This window comes from Cervus canadensis, chromosome 5 (assembly GCF_019320065.1).
Source record: "Cervus canadensis isolate Bull #8, Minnesota chromosome 5, ASM1932006v1, whole genome shotgun sequence".
In the NCBI taxonomy this organism is placed as follows: Eukaryota; Metazoa; Chordata; class Mammalia; order Artiodactyla; family Cervidae; genus Cervus; species Cervus canadensis.
In genome coordinates this window covers 83,258,470-83,283,115 of record NC_057390.1, presented here as the reverse complement: position 1 = coordinate 83,283,115, position 24,646 = coordinate 83,258,470, and the positions used below count along the sequence as shown (strand labels likewise).

The window sequence follows — 24,646 nt, the reverse complement described above, 5'->3', positions numbered from 1 at the left end:
ACTACTGGGGAATACCCTGGCAGTCCAGTGGTTAGGACTCTACTGCACCAGGTACAGATGCAAACCCTGGTCAGGAAACTAAGATTCCTGCATGCCACAGAGCATGGCCAAATAGGTAAATAAAAATTCTATCTACAAAACAGATGTAACATTTAGATTTTCTGAACTATCTCAGTAATTATAAAAGTTAAGAAAGCTCAAATGTGGCTTTAAACCCTCCCTCTACCCCAACTTGAGTTCTCTGCAGTAGTCTATAAATATCCTCTATACATCTGGAGATAATACCATAGCCTGGGCCCACTCTTAAAGATGTTCACTTCTGCAGCAAGGATATAATCTGGGACTAATCTGCTCTTTAAGAAGGAAGGTACTTTCATAACTCACCAAAGTAGTGGAGTGATTACTTTATTCAGTACTTACAACTTGGTTAGGACTGATAACTGTCCCATTCAATTCTGTGTTTTCATTTTCCCTCAGAAAGCAAATCAAGTATAAATGAAACCTTGTTTCATAGTCACAGATTATTTCCTGACTTGACAGGCTAGTATAATAGCCATGGTGATATTATAAAACCAAAGTTATTTGGAATTCATCAACAGTTTAACTGTTCACAAAGAGAATCATTTGAAAACTAAAGGTACTCTTAAGCTTTTAGCACTCAGCTGGAATATCCACTGAAGCATAATTCTAACACCAGCCAAGGCACTCACAATCACTTAATTTTAACTTGTCTAGGCTCTCCAAGACAAGCGATCACAACACAGAAAACCAGGCAGCACCGCTCCATTTCACAGAAGAAAAAAGGGAAGCAGCAATAAACTTCATAAGGCAGTATACTCATCTGTCCCTTAAATGTGAGTATGCAACTGTTACAAAGCCAGAGTAGATGGTTTATAAAATGTAATTTTATTTTATGTTACTCTGCTGTTACATAGGGCATAACATTTTCACAAGGCTTTTTTGGGACTACAGTCAATGATTAGCAACATACAATAGTGGTCCAACTCTCTAAATGACAATCACTAGACAAACTGGACACCCTCTCACATGTGCACAAATCTGCATGGAAAAGTACTAATGTTTTAGACTGGACTGTGTGCTTTTTCCCCCTTTCTAATGTATTAAGAAATGACATGCACTTTAATTTGCCAAAAGCAATGCTTGTATTCTGGCAGCAACATGCTACTTCTATTACATAGTAAAGTGAATACCAGAACTACAAAGGCAGGAGGTGTAAGTGAGTTTTTATTGGGAAGGGAAGTTGTCAACTCAAACAGCAGCAAATGAAGAGTGAATAAGGAAACTCCCTGTTGTCACAGATACACAAGTCCTCCATCACATATATATGATACAGGAGGCATTTTAATCTGTGATCCCCCCAGGCCCAAAATGTCAAATGCTTTTCCATTCAATCTAATACTTCTGGATTCCTACTAAAAAGGAATACATTAAGAGGATGGAAAAGTTGCTTACTGAAAGGAAATCTCTGAAGAAGAGTAAGGGGAGGGAATGTAGAAATTAAGAAGTTATGTAGAACACCCTTTAAATTGTAATTAGCTACATTTTCTTATCTTCACAGTAATACAAAACACAGTCACTTGCAGAACTGGTTCAGATTACTTAAATACCAGATACATTTTTAGTCTTCTACATAAGTGTTTGGAAGTTACTTATGTTTGTATGAAATGAAGCTATTAATACTTTTCTACAGCAGTAACTGCACACCAGGAAGGCTAAGACAAACACAAATCAAGGAATGGAGTTTTCCCAAAGCTGCAGTGTGAAAAGACTATAAACAGCTGATTCCATACACATGAATGGGTTTCTTTGCTATAGGAAATCCAAATGGAATAAGGAATGGAGATGAGTAAAAAGGTTTCAAGGGGAAGAAAGATGACACCCTGTATGCACTTAGTTTTCTGCCCCTTCTGCTGCATCACATTCTTCTCCTGCACTGTCTGATGTCCATAACTGGAAAGGGGAAAAAAAAAAAAAAAAATCACATTAAGTTACTATTTCTAGATGACAATTATTTCAGGTCCAATTATATTAAAATGTAATTGTGAGAGCAGTAAATTATTCAAATAGAGACTATGACTAAGATTGGAAGTTATATTTCTCAAAACCCCAAATAACACCAACTCCTCCCAGAATGTATTCTAGGAGACCTTTCACTGTACATCTGCAAAGTGATATACTCTGAGTACATTTTTAAAGCTTACTGTAATCTCAGTCAAAAAGAAGGTAACTAACATCCTTAGAATTTAATGCTCTCACAATTCCTGACAGCTCAATGCTATTCTTAAAAAGTATTACTGAAATATAATTCATGAAAGTAATAAAGCCAAAAAATTTTTTTATCTAGCAGAAGAAAAAGCATCAAAACTGGGGCGAGGGGAGGGGCCACAGGAGAACTACGTTAAAAGGTGAATTCCTTCTTCCACATTTTGTGTAAGATTTTGACATACCAAATTTTCTTGAACCTACAAAAGTTAAGTAAAACTCAACCTGTACTTTTTTCTCCATTACTTTTTCCTTGATGCCCTTCCTATATAAGAGGGAGGGTGAAAAACTATAAAGAAAAAAACAAATTAAAACAGACAAACTCTCCATATTAACATAATTTATCAACATCTTCATACCAAAGTGTAACAGTCAATAATGTTAACATTATGAGTTCCTAAAATCTAGTGTATTTTCTCAGGAAGGTCTTGATAAAATGCCTATTCAACTGCCTGCAAAATCTGCCAACAAAAGAAGAGTTACCCTATACAAAATACTAATGTGTATTTAACATTTCTGTGTAATTTTTATACATCTGTTTTCGAAGACCAGGCATAGTTCCACTGTAGCTGCCCTGGAAGACAGAGAGCCTGAACAGATATTGGCACTTTTGCCCTGAACAGGAAACACAACGAGAAGAAGGGGGTGCTCACTGTGAGGTTGTCTCTCAGCAGCTGCATGATGAGGGTGCTGTCTTTGTACGAGTCTTCATTCAGTGTGTCAAGTTCTGCAATAGCCTCATCAAAAGCCTGACAAATATCAACATCCACAATGAACAATACTTAACATCAACACAAACTGATACTCTACGATCACAGACCATTTTTATGTTATGTATGAACAGCCACCTTACTTTCTATTATCCATTAAAACAAAACTAAAACCACTTCCTCAGATTCTCAACTTACAAATTTTTAAGGATGACTTGAAATTTATAGATATATATACTTAGTTACACAAGCATTTCTTAGTTCTTTCATAGGACAGACAGCACAGTAGCTATGCCCAATATATTTCTTACAAATAAGAACTAGTATTTACTTTCCAAAACCCCTCTGAATGCATCCATTTTAAAACACTTTGAGGAGTGCAGAGATTCTAGCAATCACACCTGGTAGGCATTACTTTCCGACCCTCCACATTTCTTTCATACTTTTTCGATTACTCTGACCAATATGCTCTTTAGATAGATCTTACTGCTTACGACCAAAGCTGGGAGAGTAAGGTAGTGGTAGGTGCTCATGATGGTAAGAAAAAAGAAGACAGAACCAAATAAACATAGGAGAAATCATACCTGGCTATTCAAGTAAAATGCCTAGAAATTAACACACTTGCTATCTCAAATAACCTAAGGAAGGTATTTCTGGACACACGTCTTACCGTTTTAGCCAGTGTGCAGGCCAGTTCCGGGTTATTGAGGATCTCATAGTAGAACACAGAAAAGTTAAGAGCCAGCCCCAGCCGGATGGGGTGTGTGGGTTGCATCTCTTTCTTGCTTATATCGAAAGCCTCTTGGTAAGCTCCTTGGGAATTATCTATCGTTTCTGTGAAGGGAAAAAAACGAAATAAAAAAAAGCATGATACTGAAAATATTCCATCTAGTATACAGTCACACCTTTAACACAAGCTATTAAGTTGGTAGAACCAGTCTTCCCTCTGCAGTGTTCTTTTGAAACCACAGTAGCAAACCCAAAACATTATCTTGTACCAGATTATTAATAAAAAACTAGTTTATAAGGCTGCTTGCTTATACTCAGCTTAATTTAAAACAACAACATCAACAACAACCTAAGAGCCTCTATTTTTGTGACTTATCTGTAAAAACAATACTGATCCTTGGTATCAAGATATATTAATGTGAAAGGCAATATAAAAGTGCCAGTATATAGATCACAATCTGATCTGAGTTTACTGACTGGCCTAATAAAAATGTCACCTTCCTGAAAAAAATGTTCAGGAAGTATTACCAGCACTAATCTGATTATGTCATATCTTGAAAAGGTTAGTTTTCTGAATGAGGCCACCAGGCCCATTACAAGCTCTAAAAAGCCTGACCTAACAGATATTAAGTTATCCCTTTAGAGCCTTTTTTTTCCCTCTGAAATGGCACATTTACTATCTAAACATAGCTGGTATAGCCCTCACACTGAACTAAGGAGCTTGCTCTCTGGCACACAAGGAGGTGCTGCAGTGAGAGCACTGAAGTGTCTCAGTTTCCAGACTGTAAATACAGACTATTTACAAGTCCCAGACTACTGGAGTATTCTACGTTTAGGACCAGAAAAATCCCAATAAACCAGCAAGGGTTAGATCAGTTAATGCTGGGGCCCTGGTCCAGTCTCCCGAAGATATCCCTTGACAAGCTGACATTTATATATGTTCAGTCTGTGCAAACATCTGTCACATCCCAGTTTGCTTATCTTTGTGGCAACAGAAATTATACATTGGTAACACAACAGTTTTAAGTGTACAGACTCTTGTTACAGCAAAGTACAAAAGTTTTCTCTTCCTATCTCCAATTACACTGATATAGGGGATAGTAAAACTCACATTTACTTAGTAACTCTCTGTAGAAAAGAGGAGAGGAGGACATAACTACCATTTTCAGAGGCATGCCTTTTTCGGATGGGGTAAAATTAGGAACAAAATAAACTAATTGAAAAAAAATGAGTTATGTGATACTTGTACCTAAAACTTCCTTGATAAATTTAGCAGCAGACACATACACAACATACTACAGTATACTCAACTACCAATACTCCAGAGACTGGGTTCACTACTAATAAATTCACTTCAGCTTTTTAAAGTCAAGTTAGGAAATCTGGTTCCTCTTTTCCCCATATCTCTGCTTTCTGTGATAAATCATATACCAGCAGTAATACTTTCATCTCATTTTTCCTCTGTATCTGGTTATGTGTAATTAGTCAGTGTTATGATCCCTCAAAACAGGCAGTAGAGTTAATAAATAAATATGTCAAGCAGAAGTAGTACAATGTCCTGTTTTTATAGTATGTATGTAATTTTCAGTTATCTTAAGTTTGAAGATACAAGATGCTGAAGATGATATAACATAACAGAATCACCCAAAGCATATGTAAAGAACTCTGGGGCTAAAAATATGATGAACCAAATTCTAAAGCCTGAAAGATTATGTTTGTTTTTAATAATATCTTATCAGATTATAATCAGTTTGAATTTTTTCATAAAGAGCACATAATGTAAATTCATGACTGTATTTTCATTTTTGAAAACACAAGATAACATTACAAACTTGCTCTCCCTTCCTTTTATATTTTAGCTTTACCCATAAACCGAATACACTTACGCTTCCGATCATCACCACAAGCAACTTCAGCAAGGTACCGGAAGTAATCTCCCTTCATTTTCAGATAGAAGACCTTACTCTCTGGATTAGTTGCATTGGCTATTAAATACTTATCCAACAATTCCTGAAAGAAATAAGTTACAACATTAGGCACTAGTAAAAACAACTGCCACAGTAATCTACACCATACCACCCTGTACTGGAAGCATGGCTAGAAAGCAGGGGTCAGGTGGTTGTCATTAGTTGAATGCTTTGGGATCACAAGTCATAATGGTAAAGCTAGATTACATCAAACACTAATTAGCAAGAGCCTGTCTGTCCACTCATTCATTCATTTAAGCAAGCATTTCCTGATACTTGGGCTTCCCTTGTGGCTCAGCTGGAAAGAATCCCCTGCAATGAGGGAAACCTGGGTTCGATACCTGGGTTGGGAAGATCCCCTGGAGAAGGGAAAGGCTACCCACTCCAGTATTCTGGCCTGGAGAGTCCGACACGACCGAGCAACTTTCACTTTCGTGATATTTGTTGGATGCTAGGCACTCTACTTGACCAGAGGGGATATAAAGTCCCTCCCTGCCCTCAGAGTCCAGTCTAGTAAGAAAAGAAGTGAGTACACCATTAACAGTGCGGCTCTGTAAGAGGCTATAGAAGCACAGAGGGAATATCTGGCTCTATTGCAGATGGTCATTGTTAAGACAGGCTTCCCTGGAGACGGGGTGTCTGACTTGTCAAGAAGTTACAGAAGAAATGCAGCAGTTAGAAAACAAGGGTATGCAATCATTTTAGAGAGGGGAAATAAAATGTTTTAAGACATTGAGTATGAAGAAGACTACAGTCCCAGAACAAGTCATTATGGCCTACAGCAGGGCTACCCGGTGTCCTCTGCAGATGAGAGCTCATCCAAAAAGGGGAGGAGTACAGAGGTTGAGACGAAGAGCTCTAGAAACTTTTCGAGCAATACAACAGTCATGTCCCTCATGTGAAACTATTTTTTTGAGTTGGGTTAATATTTAAGTTTTTTCCCCCCCATTTTGTACCAAGAAATGTCCACTTGATCCAATGAGCCAATGCCTCTCAAACTGAGGGATTTGCACAAGGTGCACCTAAGAGTATTAAAAAGTCACAAAAAACAAACATGATCGATACCTTCTTGGACTATCAATTTTACTTGATGTTAAGTAATTTAAAAATCTTTCTGTACTAAAAAATATTACAGAGAAAATTATTTTAGAAATTTTAAAATACTAACACCTCATAGATTTGTTTTGGGAGTAAAATCAACAAATACATACTGAAGAAGTAAAAAATGGCTTAGAAAATACACCTTTAACTCAAGAACTTTCTTGTTTATCTGAATAAAAAGTGCCTAAACAAAATGCAGTGATTATATGAATATTATCTTAAAGGAAATAAAAACATTTTAAATCTTTAAATTTAATGAAAAATATGCTTAGGTTAAAAAATATATTTTAAAAAGGTCTGAAGCTCAAGGGAAGTTAAATTTAGGATTACAGTTAAATTATCTAATGAAGCCCCAGAACTGTATACATTATAAAAGTGGCAACTATCAAAAGTGTGGCTTACATCTGGAAAGCTGCTGGGCCAAGCCCGAAGCAACAGAAGGGCCACACCCAAACACTAAAGTCAACTGAAACTAAATGTTGCTTCTGAATTGAAGGCTCATGTTATAAGAGTTTTCTGCTGCTGGATATCACCAATACAGTTTTAACAGTACTGAAACAAACTTGAGCAAAAACTCTTTCCCAGAGTTATACAAAATCATACTACTGTAACTTATTCCTCGAATGCCATTTTTACATATCATGGATGACTTTTAACTTTAAAACTACATCTATGGAACACTGGACTTTAGGGTTTTTTTTTTTTTGATGGGGGTACAATGGTAAGACAGCCATAAAAAAGTTCTCTAAGTTTCTAAATCTCAAACTGACTCAGTCATCCCTAACTTTAAGAAAAAAGTAGACCAAGAGTAGATTCTGAGCAGCAGTATCAAACAACGCCAGACACAGTGTTTCTACTGTGGGAACCAACACCACTGCCTGCATCTGAACTAAGGAGCTACAATGTAAAATGAAGCACCTCTCACTTTTCTTCTTCTCCAAGTGAGATTCCACGGAGGATCTCCAAAACAGTGCCAGCTCTGAAAACACAGCACTTACAATCAAAAAAAGAAAAAGAAAAAAAGAAAGCTACTAGGAACATTTAAGACCAGATCTCTGTAACTAAGTGTGGCAGAAATGTGGGAGCACGGGCTCAGAAAAGCCTGACTGGAATGAGGACGGGGGAGATGAGAGAGAAATGTGATTCTAGCTCTTATGACCCCTCCGTCACTTGAGCCAATGTGGGAGTGCTAATGAGGACTGTCTTACTAGCACACTGGCCTTCCAAGGAAGCTGCTAAACAGCTACTGCATTAGTGGTTACACAGCCACTTATGAAGCGAACTGTACACTCTTCCCTTCTAAAATGATTAACTTTGATCACTAATTTGCATATAGCCATTACGTACGATTTACAGTGTTGGCTTTTATTAAGTGACTTGTGCATTACTTCCATCCTGGAGTTCAGCCAGGTCATGGTTCTTTGTCAGATGCCACTAGCTCTCTGTGAAGGAAACAACAGGTACAGAATAACTCTGTCTTTTCACATGCTGTCAGCAGTAGCCATGCAGATTTTAGCCCAATTAAAAGACACTGGATTCTGCTTCATGTCTTACCAAAATGATCACGGCTGAATCAGGTATTATGCATACCAGTTATTCATTATTAATACCATATAGAATAAAGGCTAAAAATACTTATGGTACATAGCACAGGTGTACATTTTTTTGTTAAAAAAAAATTAAATTATAAAAAAGACTCAAAACAGGTTAGACTGTAAAAACCAAAATGACAAGTGGCTCCCTGGAATAAAAAAATCTTCCTAGATGAGGTCATTGGTAAAAAGTCAGTAGAGAGGAAGTGAATCAATTTTTAGCATTAATGTATTTAAAAATTCCTTCCACTAATTAGTCCTGTCATTACTCTTGTCAATAAAACAGGCGATCCCCTTTTTAACTCTTCCACCAGCAAATTTTATGATCCTGGGAGGCTTGGAGAGCTAAATCGGGGTTCCTTCCAGGGCTGAGTGTCACTTGACCAAGAGGCAGAACCAAGAAGTACATGCCTTTTTGAGAGACATGTGACTAAACCAGTGCACTTACTACCCAAAATTACAGGATGTACTAGAAACAGAACATTCTAGACCAAAGAAACTCACATACGAGCAAAAGTCAGAGGAAATAATTTAAGCCATTATTATAGAAGTCATTTCATGAGACACTAACAGACCTTAGAATAAACTTAATCTCAGAAAAATAGGATGGGAATAACAAGAGGATTATATCATAAAAGTGGTAAAGAACCACTCAAGAAATGGAAACTGTCAAGAAGTAAGTGATGCAAATTTAGTACAGTAACTAATTCCTCAGCCCCATATCTTAGAGAAAAGGTTAGGAATAACAAAACTCCAATACTAATGCTATTTCTAGGAGTGAATTATTTTTACACACAATAGTCCAACCATCACTTCAATAACTTTTCCAAAGTAATTCATTAGGCTTCAGTGGTTAATAGTCTGTGGCATTCAACAAATATTTTTATCTTTAATTTACTTATAAGTGATTTGTTTTATAGACAAAATAAAACATATTCCTCATTATATAGTTTATACTTTATATACCAAACTGATTTTTTAAGAGAGCAAATAACTAATGAAGAATCTTAAAATTCAAACAAAATAATTGACAGTAAACAAAAAAATGTTCTAAGGAGTTTCAATTATCAGCTTACTGAAACTCATTAAATAAAACACTACTAATATGTTCAATTTCTAATTTCAGAGTATGTATACTATTCACTATCTGTATATTTTTATCAACACATTATCACAAAAGATTACATTATTCATTCAACAAATATTTAAGTGTTCAATATGTGCCAAACTGTATCTTAACCACTCTTGTATGTGTTATTTACATAGAGAGAACAACTATGATAAATTTTACAAATGAATAAAATCACCAAGAAAGCAAGAAACTTACAAAGCCATATAATTAATTAGATGGGACCAGAATCTGAAAATAAAGCTAGCATTCTAAGCACCATCCTATAAACAATGGAGCATATCTAACAGAGATAAGGTTTTGACCTTAAGTTATTCAATTAGTAAATTATCAAACAAAAGAATTAATATAGTATATAGAGCAACATAACTGTTCAACAAATGGAACATTTATCTAAGCTATTTATCTAAAGCTATTTTAATAACATCCCAACTTCAAGAATTATATACAGTATAAAGAACCACTGACATGTAAGAATAGTCTCTAGAAAAAACTCTATTAGGTTTAACTCCAAGAGACCAAAATCAAAGTAAAATTCAATCACTCAAGAAGGAAGTCATATTTCATCCATGAAATTTTATTGGATTTTATAAACAGGCAGAAAGCATGGAGGAAGAGGACATTTCCAAGGCACAGAGCCCATGTCATAGGAAAAGGCACAACTGTACAAACAGGTAGAAAGTCACTTGAAGATGGTAAAATCATCTTAAAACAAAAAGTAGAAAAAAATTGCCCCAAATACCAAAAGTACATTTATTTTTTTTCTTTCTTTCTCTTTTTTAATTTTTCAGTGGGTTTTGTCATATATTGATATGAATCAGCCATAATAGAGTTACACGTATTCCCCATCCCGATCCCCCCTCCCACCTCCCTTTCCACCCAGTTCCTCTGGGTCTTCCCAGTGCACCAGGCCCGAGCACTTGTCTCATGCATCCCACCTGGGCTGGTGATCTGTTTCACCATAGATAATATACATGCTGTTCTTTCGAAACATCCCACCCTCACCTTCTCCCACAGAGTTCAAAAGACTGTTCTGTACTTCTGTGTCTCTTTTTCTGTTTTGCATATAGGGTTGTCGTTACCATCTTTCTAAATTCCATATATATGTGTTAGTATGCTGTAATGTTCTTTATCTTTCTGGCTTACTTCACTCTGTATAATGGGCTCCAGTTTCATCCATCTCATTAGAACTGATTCAAATGAATTCTTTTTAATGGCTGAGTAATATTCCATGGTGTATATGTACCACAGCTTCCTTATCCATTCATCTGCTGATGGGCATCTAGGTTGCTTCAAAAGTACATTTTAAAAAGGAATCAAATTTCACAATATTCATCATAAATTACAACTGAACCTCAGTGGAACGAATGCCGAACTAAAAATCTGGTTTTCCAACTAGAACAAGTTCCTTAATTTCTTCTATAAAATAATAGAAATATTTTCTAGTTTTAATAATCTATGCTAATTCTAAGGTACTAAATCAAAGGAGCAACCTGTTAAGTAGAGCAACTTCCAGATAAAAATGCTTCCTTAGTATTTTTCATTCACAAAATTCTGTAAATACAGTATGTTAAACATTTAGCATATTGCCTACCACACAGTAAGATTCATTATTTGTTAAATGAACATTAACCATGACATAGCAACATGGTAATGAAATGATACAAAGCAAAAAAAAAAAGAAAGTCATACCTAGTATAGGGCTTAAAATGGCATAGGACTTTTCTTGAATTATTTTTCTAATTCTCTATTTTTATCAAAGTAGTAATGCACAATCAATTAACCAGCATTCTAAATTTTTTTAAAAAGTCCCTCCCATTCTTTCCTCTGTTTAACTCCTTCAGCAAATTTGTGTGTGTGTGAAAAATCATGATCTCATACTAATATATCCAGAATTCCAGGTTCAACCTCACAGGACTTTTCTTCCCTTACTTGTATCTTCACACAAAGTAAGACTCTAGTTTCCATTAAAATAATATGTAATACATGTCATCACCTAAAACTCAAAAGTGAAAAATAAACTCTCTCTCCCTTCCCTGGATCCTGAGACAGCCAGTTCTTCCCCTCCCAAGGCAACCATCACCATCATTTTCTTATACGTTCTTCCAGATATGTTATACATTTTAAATCCATATACATTCCCGTTCTCATGTTAGTCTACTATGTACATTGTTCTACACCTTGCCTTTTCCATATAATAATCCCTCTGAGATAATTCCCTGTGAACATGTTTATAACTGTCTTACTCTATAACATATAACAATACTGAAGAGCACTGTGTATGCCTACTATATGGGCATATCATAATTATTTAGTCTACTCTGATGACCATTTAAGTTGCTTCCCATCTGATGATATTTCCAACAATGTACCAAATGTACACTTGATCCTTGGAAGATAGATGTTGAAGTGTCCTTCCTGGGGCAATTTTAATTTACATCCCCACTAGCAATGTATGAGTGTTCCAATTTCTCAGCCTCCTTCTGAACCCAGAGTATTATCAAACGTTTTTTATCTTTTCTAATCTAATAAGGAAAAAATCTTACTATGATTTTATTTGCAGTTTTCTTTAAACAGTATGTTTAAATCCTTTGCCATTTTCCCAAGGAGTTTTTTCCCTTACTGTTATGTAGGGATATACGTTAATGAAAAGTCCGTTTTTCAGATGTATCTCATATAACTTCATGTATTCCAAGATTTTATCTAGCAATAAATTATATTAAATCAGACATAATATTACGAATGTTTCTGACCCATAGGTTAACGACTGTTTGATTCTAACAGAAACAAAATATACAAACAGAAGACTTAATTGAAATATAAGTCTGTGTGTGTGTTTAGGTTCTGCCCACCTGACCAGATGAAATAACACATATTAAATGTGGCCTGAATACTAGCATATCAGATTAAAAGATACACACACACCCCTCTCACTCACTCCTGTATGAAGTTTTTAAGAAATTTATAACTCATCACCTTAAATAGACATGTAGAAACGTAACTTTCTGGTTGGGCAATACAGTGAGACCAAGCATTTTCCCTTCTAAAAATAATCAAAATGCTAAACAGAAATAGATAAAATAGAAGAAAAAATTACAGCAAAGTTCCAAAGGAAGGAAGGAAGTGCTAGATAGGAAGATGAAACAAAAGTTAGAGCAAAAAGTAAAAATTTACAATACAATGACAGCAATGTGTTAAGGGGTAAGGACCCTAGAAAAACTTTGTCATTGCTGAGAAGTAGCAAGAAAGCTATTTCATGGACTTCTGGGGGTTATGGGTGTAGTTTCCATGAAAAACTAAAAACCAAACACAATCTGTGCAGGTGCTATTCAAATTTTTATCTCATATATGACGTGTGAATCCATAAACTGAGTTCAGTTCAGTTGCTCAGTCGTGTCCAACTCTTTTCGACCCCATGAACTGCAGCACGCCAGGCCTCCCTGTCCATTACCAACTCCTGGAGTCCACCCAAACCCATGTCCATTGGGCTGAAAGTGTGCGTAAATGTGGGCCGTGGCTTATTGTGCCCAGCAGAAACAAATCATCAAAACCACTTCCATAATCCAAGGCACCCACACAAGCTCCATAGGAAACACTACATCCAAATTTTTTAAAATAATGAAACTAATCAAGGAACAGGTATACCATGATGAGAGTGCAACAGACAAACAGATGTAAGTACCCAAGAACTTAAATGAAACAGTGTGCATTAAAACAAATATATGAAAAATGTCTAAAAATTCTTAAAGAATCCTCTAAGGATATATATTTTAGTATTTACAGATTAAATGGATGATGCCCAGGACTGGCTTCAAAATAATGGATGTGTGTCTGTTGGGAATATAAACAAAATTCGTAATTGCTAGGGCAGGGTAATGGTACATGGGGAGTTATTACAACACCCTCTTTATTTTTGTTAAGTTTGAAATTTTTCTTCATTAAAACAACCAAAAATATTGGAGAGGAAAAAAAAGAAACAGAAGTCCAAAGATAGGATTCAATAATTCAAAACCATAATTAATTCAAAATCATAATTCAAAAAGATGTATCCTTTTGCAGCCCAATGTTCACTGCAGCACTATTTACAATAACCAGGACACGGAAGCAACCTAAATGTCCATCAACAGAGGAAAGGATAAAGAAGTGGTACCTATGTACAACGGAGTATTACTCAGGCATAAAAAGGAATGAAATTGTGCCACTTGCAGAGACGTAGATGGCTCTAGAGACTGTCATACACAGTGAAGTAAGTCAGAAAAAGAAAAACAAATATCGTCTAACACCGCTTATACAGGAAATCCAGAAAAGTCATACAGATCAACTTATTTGCAAAGCAGAAATAGAGACCCAGACATATGACTACCAAGGAGGGAAGGGAAGGTAGGATGAATTGAGAGATTGGGATTAACATATATACACTGCTGCTGCTGCAGTTAGTCACTTCAGTCATGTCTAACTCTGTGCGACCCTAGGGACTACCCTAGGGACTACAGCCCACAGGCTCCTCTCTAGGTAACAATACTGGAGTGGGTTGTCAAGCCCTCCTCCCGGGGCTGTTCCCGACCCAGGGATCAAACCCTAGTCTCCCACACTGCAGGCAGATTCCTTACTGCTGAGTCACCAGGGAAGCCCCGTAGATAGCTAATGAGAACCTACTGTACAACTGAGAACCCTCCTCCGTGCTCTGTGGTGACCGAAGTGGGAAGGAAATCCGAAACAGAGGGGATATGTGCACATGTAAAGCTGAATCATTTGGCTGTACAGCTGAAACACACACAACATTTTAAAACAACTGTACTTCAATTTAAAAAAAGAAAAGCATCTTGGAGATGGGGGAGAGAATTTTTTAAATTAAAAATAAAAAGGACTTCTCTGGTGGTCTGTGGATAAGAATCTGCCTGCCAATGCAGGGGACAGGGGTTTGATCCCTGGTTTTGGAAGATTCCACATGCCTCGGGTAAGTAAGCCCATGTGCCCAACTACTGAATCCGTGCCTACAGCCTGTGCTCCTCAACAAGAGAAGCCCCTGCAATGAGAAGCCCGTATACTGCAACAAAGAGTAGCCCCCACTAACCAAAACAAGAGAATAGCCCAAGCAGCAACAAAGACCCAGTACAACCAAAATAAATTATTTTTTTAAAAAAGCAGTAAAAGAGAAGGCACGTTTGAAGAAACTCCTCAGAATGTGGAATAAAGAACCAGCAAGATGAAAAAATGTGGATAAGTCAAAAAGATGCAAGATAACATGCAACAGGAATTCCAGAAGAAATTAGAATGAGGAAGAAATGTTACGTAGAGATAACGGCTGAGATTCTTCCAGTTACTAGTATAAAAAATCTTCAAAGTGGAAAAACACACTAAATCCCCCCAAAAATAAAACAAAAATGAATTCATATGTAGACCAGCATGGCAACATTGAGGAATGTCAAAGACAAGAAAATTCTTAAAAGCAACCAGAGAAATGACACATTACCTATAAAGAAAGAAAGAACAGTATGGCTGACAAGTTGATTTTTCATGAGAAAACAATCAAGTATCTTAAAAGTGAGGAGAAAAACAACTGTCAGCTAAAATTTCATAACCAATTAAAGTACCATATAAAAGCAAGTGCAAAATGAAGACGTTTCCAGACAGAGGCAGAAGTTCCCACTTAGACCTTTACTGAAGAATCCCTTTAGAGTTAAGAAGAAAGTAATGGAACAAGAGAAGTCACCAAGTAGAGTAATACAGTAACTAAAATATGTATTTCAGAGCAACTGAAAAATTCCTGGTCATAATCGATGAAAATAACTCTTCCAAAACTGCAACATAGACTCATTAGAAGATGCTGATAACAATACATATGTGACACATGTTGCAGAGGACAGTATTTCAGATTATTTAGAAGGTCAAAATTTCTTTCATATTAAGTATGTGGAGAGGATTGAGTTGGCTATTAAGGACATGTGCTTTCCAATCCTCTTTTAGAAGATTATCTAAATTTTTAAGGATAGTTAATGTGTTCCCCCTTCTTTAATCCAACAAGTGTCAGGCTTTAAGACTACACTTTGTACTATCATAGTTCAATCAGCTACTAGGAGGAAACATTTCACTAGGATAATCATGGATCTCAAAACATTTCAACAGCTATCTATTTTAAGGTAACTGACAAGATGTGGATTCACTTTAGATATTTATTGGCACAAATTTAGCCAATATTTATATGCTAATGCTCACAAATTCTGCCTTTTATCTAGCTAGGTAATTTACTTCTGTAACTCCTACCTCATTTTACTGCAGTTAATGACAATCCCTACTTAGGAGCCTGTTGTGAAGACTGAATGACTCAATACAAATTACTTCGAACACTGCTTGGTACACAAACCTCCATCACCACGCACCACCACACAAGCACCAGGCCGAGTGCTCCTATCTGTATTTATGGACATTGGGATGGGCCACTGGGACTTCAAACTTCACTCATCCTAAAACATATTAAATTTGCCTTCCAAACACAATCTCCTATTAATTCTCCTCCCCTACTACATTTTGTCTTCAGAAAAGCACTCCCTTGCCCTAGTTAGAAACCTGAGTGTTATCCTAATGCTTCTTTGGCCTCACTCCCCTGATCAGTGAGTGATCAGCGAAAGTCGCTCAGATGTGTCAGACTATGCAGTCCATGGAATTCTCCAGGCCAGAATACTGGAATGGGTAGTCTTTCCCTTCTCCAGGGGAATCTTCCCAACCCAGGGATCGAACCCAAGTCTCCCGCATTGCAGGCCGATTCTTTACCAGCTGAGCCACAGGGAAGCCCAAGAATACTGGAATGGGTAGCCTATTCCTTCTCCAGTGGATCTTCCCAACCCAGGAATCAAACCAGGGTCTCCTGCATTGTAGGAGGATTCTTTACCAGCTGCCTGCAATGTGGGAGACCCAGGTTCAATCCCTGGGTCGGGAAGATCCCCTGGAGAAGGAAATGGCAACCCACTCCAGTATTCTTGCCTGGAGAATCCCATGGAGGGAGAAGCCTAGTAGGCTACTGGGGTAGGCTATAGTCCATGGGGTCACAAAGAGTCGGACATGACTGAGCTACTTCACTTTTTTTTCTTTACCAGCAGAGCCACAAGGGCTCAAGAATACTGAAGTGGATAGCCTATTCCTTCTCCAACGGATCTTCCTAACCCAGGAATCAAACCGGGGTCTCCTGCATTGCAGGCGGACTCTCTACCAACTGAGCTACCAGGGAAGCCCTCATACCACTCCCCTGGCACCCCATATTTAGTCACCCAAGCCTGTGGATGTACTACTTTCCAAGTCAAGACTTTAGAAACCTTCCTCAAGAAGCACAGTATACTTTTGGAACACACATCTCCCCTCTCTTAACTATAAACCACTGAAGAATACTTTATTTCATCTAGAGCAACACACACACAAACGTATTTGTATAGTAAATTAATAAAAATGTAAAACTATAATATGACAGTATGTAAATATACTTTAAAAATAAGGATGAGTCAATCAGAATGAACAGTGCTCACAGGCATGGAAACAGAAGAGGGATACAGACACTGAAGGAAAAGGATACAATATACAGTCATAATCAGGAAGTTGCTTACGTGGAGGGCCAACTATACTTATTGTACTACATCATTTTATGTGACAGACTTGTATCTGCAGATTTTGGTTTCATGGAGGCTCTTGGAATCAATCCCTGTGATACTAAGCGATAACTATTAATTTATAGTCTTAGGCGAGTGAGAATCCCAGTCAATCAATCCACTGACTAATCCATGCCCTACCCTGGAGATGACAGCCATTAAACATGTGAGCAGCCATGCAATTTCTCATGTCATAATGCCACATTTCCTATGCAACTCCCTCATTATGACTTGACTCCTACGTGAGCCTGCCTTCTGAATGAGAACTTACTGGTCACACCACAAGTACTTCAATCTTTGTGCTAGTTATTCCTCACTGTAAATGAATACTATCGATTTTATACATCAGTTACAGAGGCCTGATTATCACTGGATCTATCTATGAAAAATAGCTCCACCCTGATGTGTCTGAGTCATCAAGGCTAAAGGTCATAAAATAAAGTACCAGAGGTAATGCACCCCCTCCCACCACTCTATCCACAATCTTACTTCTCTGCAGTGTCACGTGGATGAGTGTTCTTAACCTTTTGAAATATGAATAGCCACTAGACCTCAATATGCCTTAAACAGAAATAAATTTATTTCTAAACCTGTTTTTATATTTCCATTGCTTATTTCTAATCATCCCACCATCCCTCCTACCCACAGCTCATCACCACAACCTCTGATTTTTCACTCTCCATTTCCCATCCTACCACCAACTGTTCAGCCAATATTTTCACCTGTGCTCTCAGTCTCATTTCTATTTCTATTACCCAGAATTAACCATATCACTTCACTTCAACTAATCCAATAATCTAACTGATCTACCAGGTTTTAGGCTTTCTTCTTTCTCTAACCCATTTTATATCCTGCTGTAAGATTAAGCATAAATTCCATTCTGGGTATGTTAATCCACTGCTCAAAAAATCCCAATGGCCTGTTAAAGAATAAACTTAAAGCCTAGTGCACATGGTCCTCCAAGATTAGACTCCAAACCTAGAGCCTTTGACTAACCTAAGTGATAAGTAAAGGCTGATCCCCTTGGCCATCACAGCAACGGATGAAGCTGGGGGAGAGATCCAATTTCCCCAGTGTGCCATACGATATGGCTATTCCCATATGCCACAACACAAAGAAGCTGGGAGGCACTGTCTCGGGTGACTGACATCCAACATATATCCATTATTACCACTCCTGCACTGGCAGGAGAAGCAGAGAATAATGAGGTAGCTCTGAAATACTTACAGTGGCACGCTAAGAAACAAAACAGCAGGTACGGGCACGTGAAAAGACAAATGCTGTAAGTATGATATCTCTAGTACTATGCAGAGAAGACGGTCTCAGGTCTCTGAAGAGTCTTCAAGTAGCAAGGCTAGATGCAGCAGAGTTGAGAGTAACTAGTCATTAAGATCATCCAACTCCTGCCTCTTCTTGTTGGTTTCTGTGCTCATCAAACAATCTTCTAATGCTAATTTGGCTCCTCCAATAAATTTGTCTTCAAGCAGTAAACACGGCTAGACAAAGACTGCCTCACCTGTAGCTCTGGCAGCTCCCCTTTCTGTGTGCCAACGAAGATCTGGAGGCCATGAGTCCAAGGGGACGAACCCTGGGCTGTAAATGTACACTAGTGTGTTGTTCATCTGGCACCCTGACAGACAGACGGACAAACAATTCTTCCTTATCCTGACCTGAGGGAGGGAAACCTGTGAAGAAGGGTTATCAAGTCTTCATATCTCCAATTTCTATTTACTAAAATGTAAACAGCTCTGGAGCATTCATGAATGTGAACATGCCATTCTGGAGAAAGGGTGTAGACTAAAAACCACCTTGTATAAAAAGTGTTCAGACTTTTGAGATATGATTCTAAAAGGAACAAAGGACCTAAAATTCAACGCTGGTTGAAAATCTGTCAAATTAATAATCTAAAATTAATATGAATTAAGGTGACATGATGACCTGTCATCATGGTCAGAGAAATTAATATAGATTCCTCAGATCCAAAGGGACACGTGCTACTATAGTCACAGTGAAAGTAAAAGAAGCCAGTGTGGTCCATGCAATTGTGTGGTTAACTGTTTTTGTGGGCAAAAGGAAACAAGGAGCTAAAACCCACAAGATAAATAGGGAAAGAAACAGAAAAGAATTCACAGCTCTCAACAAAAAGAGAAAAAGCTTTATCTATGCCCCTGTACCCAGTTATTTCTGAAGTCTTTCTCCTGGTCCACAAGCTGTCAAGCATCCCATGACGCAGGTGAAACAAGTACCAGGGACAGCAGTACCACTGCCAATATCTACTGGAGCACAGTGGCACTGTTAGGGGCCCTTTTGTGAGGACAGTACCCCTCTCTCCTAAACAATGAGCACTTAAAAATTAAAAAATAAAAATACTCTCCTGTAGAAGAACGTTTGTCTTATCTTCCAACTCAGCTACAGAGCTGTTACAACTGCAGTGGTGAAGACACATAACAAAGAGTTTTAGCCTCAGACAAATAATAAGGTTTGTGTAAACTGCAACGTTAAAGAAAATCACGATCTTTGTCCCGTTATTTCACCCAAAGCAGCCGAGCCAATTCCAGATACTCTTAGAAACAAGTGTAGTGTTCAGTCCTTTGTCTCTGACCTGCTGTCTCTCCACGTTTTAGCAGCTGGGTATTGAGTGGCCACAACAGCAAGATAGGAATGTTACCCTTTCACCTCAAAGCTCCCAACTCTCTGGCCAAAATACAAAGGTTTGGAAAGACAGTTTAATACATACACTTGCAACACTAATACTGCTTTCCAAATCTGCCGATCTGCATCAAAAACAATTACACATACACAGCCACAATTTGCCAACATTTACAGATCGGTGCTACCAAAAGAATCAAGGCAAATATCAATGTCCATACTTCCTTCCCCTTAGAGAACTAAGAAACTATGTTAGCATCCAGAAACTAGGTTAGCCCCTGCAATTTGCAAAGTAAAACAAGACAAATGATAGTGAGAAGACAAGAGTGTTCCTTAAAAGGAAAACAAAACAAAACGAACAGAACAGGAAGTCAAATCTTAGTTTGGTCATAAGTAATCCAACTGGACAGACATCCTAAAAGAAAATATGTTCAAGCAATTAAAAACAGGTCAAATTGCCTTCCTAGCTTAGTAGATGGGTCAAGTTTTGCTATATCTTAGGAAAACTACCAAAAATAGATAATAGCAAAGATACCAGTGTACTTTCACATGAGCTTTGTCTTTTGTTAGTCTATGCCAAAACTGAATTAAGCCATTTCTACATTATAGAAATTACACAATTATTTGCAGATTAACTTTTCCATCTATGGCTAAGCTGCACCAAATGCATTTATCTCTGCAGTTGTATTATATACAACCCTCTGGTCTAGCCTTTAGTCTACAAAATCTATTTCAGAGCATAAAGAGAAGAACAGGGTCAACAGGAATTTAAGAGGCCATGATAAGAAAATTAATCTGTACTGGCCACTAAACTTACATTGGTTACTGATTATATTCAACTGAACTACTGGGTACAACACAAAAAAAATAATTTTGAAAAATTATTAAGAGTAATCAAAAGAAAAAATAAAAATGAAGTCCTTGTTCTTATATACCCTTACAGCTTACCAATAATGATCTGACTTAAAGAGGAAGCCACTAGAGTAACTCAGGACACTGTAAATTCCAGACAATATAGAATTGGGTCTCATTACTAGATGATGGGAAAGGAAATATTATATCAACATAACAACCCATCCTTACACAGAGGAGAGTGTAAGAGCAATGCTAAGAAACTACACAATATAGGAGAGAACCATAGGTAATTCTATGTGGCTGGAACACAGAGGGAAGTGTTCTTTTCTCTCCCTTTACGCCAAGTTTTATCAAGCAATACCAATATATAGTAAAAGATAAAATGGGGCTGCTCTACCTACTTGAAGAGCACAGACACAAATGGACCAAAAATTGAATATAAGAACTAAGATGATAAAACTCTTAGATGAGAGCATAGATATAAATCTTTATGACCCTGAATTCCATAATGGTTTCTTAAATATTTTGTAACAGAAGCACAAGCAATCTAAGAAAAAAAAATATGTCATATTCCATCAAAATTAACAACTTTTGTTATTGAGCTCGGCCAATGCATTCTCCCCACCTCTTTCCCTAATCTTTTGAAGTTGTTACTCTCGCCATCCTTTCTCTAATAAGTTGGTTCTCAAGATTTTTTCCTCTACTCTAAATATCTTGGCAACTATTAGAAAGGTAAGGAGGAAATAAAAATTTCCAGGGGACCACCAGTAGTTTGATATAGACTCCCATCTCAATTTGTTCAGAAACAAAGTCACTTCAATATACACCATTTCCCATTTCCAATGCCAGTCCCTGGATGTTTAAATATTATGCAATTTTTTCAAATGCATTAAAAGCTAAAATTAATTAAAATCTTTAATTTTTAAAAAAATTAAAATTTTCATCAAGAATCAAATACCTGGTCTCTGTAATCAGTACCCAAATAATCTAGAGTATTTTCTGATCAAAAATGCATAAACCCTTACGATAACCTTTCTAACCTCTTTGCCAATCCATCAGAATCCTGAGAGGATAACATGAGCATTGAAAGCCTAAAAAAACATATTGCCAAATACTTGGAAATAGTACCAGGTTGAAAGATCAGAACACCTAATACATATATGTTTAATTGCAGGTGTCTAATACTGTAGTTTTTAAAAGAGTAAAGCTTTTCTGAGCTGTGTTCAAATAATGTGTGGCGAAATGAGCAAAACAAGAAGGAAAATGGGAGTACTAAATATTCTAGATAAGTAACAATATCTGATTTAAAAATCAATGTCATTACAGTTTTAAAGTATTTTCACGTACTTTCCCACTTATTTCCCACAATCATCCTGACATTTACAAAGACAAATCTAAGACTGTCCTTTAAGAATAAAGCATTAAGATTATTAAGTATTAAGCATTTAATGCTTAACAAGCATTAAGATTAAATTTACACGGGTCATTACTGTCATGTTCTCACCCTCCACACCACTGTTTCTCTGAGTAAAACTTGCAGCAAACATATAGGAGGATGTTCAAAGCTTTAAGGCAGTAAACTAACTGAGGATACTTTACAACATATATTTAGCACCACACTATGCCAAATCCATCTGGAGCAAAACGTGCAGCAGACAAAAGAAATCATGCAAAGTGCTGTTCCTATGGATGGAAAGAATGAATAGTCAAGATCTGTGCAAAAGACAAGTTTCATTAAAATGCTTCAACCAACGCTGGCTAACAGCTAACCTGACTTCCCGTCTCCAAGAGCTGTCTAACTTTCAAACCTAAAGGCAACCAGCTCCAAAAGCCATTATCTACAAATTTCATTCATGCCAACTCAGCTTCTAGGCTGGGTACTGGGGAGTGAAATCAAATTAACCTTCCTTAACCATTCTAACGTAAGGAAGCAGAAGCCATTCCAACATACTAGTTCTTAAGTAAGTTTTTCAGGAATTAACCAGGGATTCTTTCTTACCCAATACCTAAAATAAATTTTTCTTTATTATCAAGTCTGTGATTTTTCTGGTCTCCAAATCTATACTCCTAGAATAATTTGGGGGGTAGAAAGACTGGGCAATGAGAAAGGAGGGGAAGATTTTACAAATTTCATTATCACCACATAATCACAACTACTCAGAAACCTGCTCAATCACACAAAATGATCCAAGAGCAGCAATTTTCAAAATGTGTTGAGAACTCCTCTGTTGTTGTTCAGTCGCTCAGTTGGGCTGGACTCTTTGCAACCCCATGGACTGCAGCACGCCAGGCCTCCCTGTCCATCACCAACTCCGGGAGCTTGCTCAAACTCATGTCCATCCAGTCAGTGATGCCATCCAACCATCTCACCCTCTGTTGTCCCCTTCTCCTCCTGCCTTCAATCTTTCCCAGCATCAGGGTCTTTTCCAATGAGTCAGTTCTTCGCATCAGGTGGCCAAAGTATTTGAGCTTTAGCTTCAGCATCAGTCCTTCTAATGAATATTAAAGGTTGAGTTCCTTTAGGATTGACTGGTTTGATATCCTTGCCATCCAAGCGACTCTCAAGAGTCTTCTCCAACACCACAGCTCAAATGCATCAATTCTTCGGCGTTCAGTCTTTATGATCCAACATCCATACATCACTACTGGGAAAATCACAGCTTTAACTAGATGGACCTTCGTCAGCAAAGTAATGTCTCTGCCTTTTTCTGAGAACTCCGATCCCTCCCCCCATCTTTTTGAGTGGGGTGGGGCAAAAGCACAAACCAGTTTCATAATACATATTAAGATACTATTTGCTTTTTTACTGTCATGCTCTCACGAGTGGAGTTTTCCACAAGCTACAAAAGGTGTGATACAACAAATAAAACAATGCCACTATTCTCAATTTTCTTTTTAAAAAATGTTATTATTACACTTCTATGCCATATCTAATACATGACATATCTAATACATGTAATATCTCATACACTTCTATGACATATCTTTGTCAAATTCAGACAAAGTAAAATGGTGGTTCCTGGGATGGGAGAATACGGAGTTACTGTTTAATGGGTAGAGTTTCATCTGGAGAAGATGAAAAAGATCTGAAATGCTGGTGATGACTGTACAACAAAGCGAATGTACTTAATGCCACAGAACTGCATGCTTAAAATGGTAAATCTATCAGGTATAAGTGAAGTCGCTCAATTGTGTCCAACTCTTTGTGACTCCATGGACTGTAGCCTGCCAGGCTCCTCCATCCATGGATTTTCCAGGCAAGAGTACTGGAGTGGGTTGCCATTTCCTTCTCCAGGGGATCTTCCCGCCCCAGGGACTGAACCCAGGTCTCCCGAATTGAAAGCAGACTCTTTACTGTCTGAGGCACAAGGGAAGCGACATCAGGTATACTTTACCACAACTGAAAGAAAAAAAAACTAGTAACGTTAATTTTTAATGTGTTTATTATTATTAGATGGGTTATAAAATCTTCAGTTTAAAATTTTAATAATGTAAATATCTATAGGTATAATCTACACAAACAAAAGCTTTTAGGTTCCACAATTTTTTGTTCTTGCTGTTCCACAATATTTTTAAGTTTGTGCAAAGGGGTCTTAAGTCCAAGAAGTTTGAGAACCACTGCCCCAGAGTATAGTAAATTACCTAAGTCTTCCATCGCATTCTTCACCTCCATTAATCTATTTAGCACTTACCACCAAATAAAAGCAAAAGCCAATGGTGCCGAGTCTATCAGCCCAATCTTCTAAGTGGACAGCAATACCTTTCCATAAGTTCTCCTATCTTGAGGTCAACAAGACGTGGGCTTCACTGTTTTGGGTTTTTTTCCCCAGTAAGTATTAAAGGCATTCAACCATAGCAATGTAGAATATTATACTGTTAACATATGGCAACAGTGAGCACCTACTGACCCACTACCCATATCTTACAATTAACCTTTGACCAAATTGCTTTATCATACATATATCTATCCAATTCTATTAGTTTTTGTGTAAAC

At 37.3% G+C, this 24,646-nt stretch overlaps 1 protein-coding gene across 2 annotated transcripts in view; it reads right to left on the bottom strand.

The window, feature by feature from the left end:
• Positions 1–887: 887 nt before the first annotated feature.
• The window catches only part of YWHAQ (tyrosine 3-monooxygenase/tryptophan 5-monooxygenase activation protein theta), a 32,137-nt gene continuing 8,378 nt past the window's right edge, over positions 888–24,646 (bottom strand). For both annotated transcript variants that reach the window (XM_043469380.1, XM_043469381.1), the window contains exons 3-6: positions 5,609–5,732; positions 3,664–3,827; positions 2,937–3,032; positions 888–1,971 (exon numbers count right to left, since the gene is read on the bottom strand). In XM_043469380.1, coding sequence (XP_043325315.1) covers positions 1,912–1,971; positions 2,937–3,032; positions 3,664–3,827; positions 5,609–5,732 — 444 coding nt within the window. In that variant the 3' untranslated portion in view covers positions 888–1,911. The remainder of the gene's footprint in view (positions 1,972–2,936; positions 3,033–3,663; positions 3,828–5,608; positions 5,733–24,646) is intronic.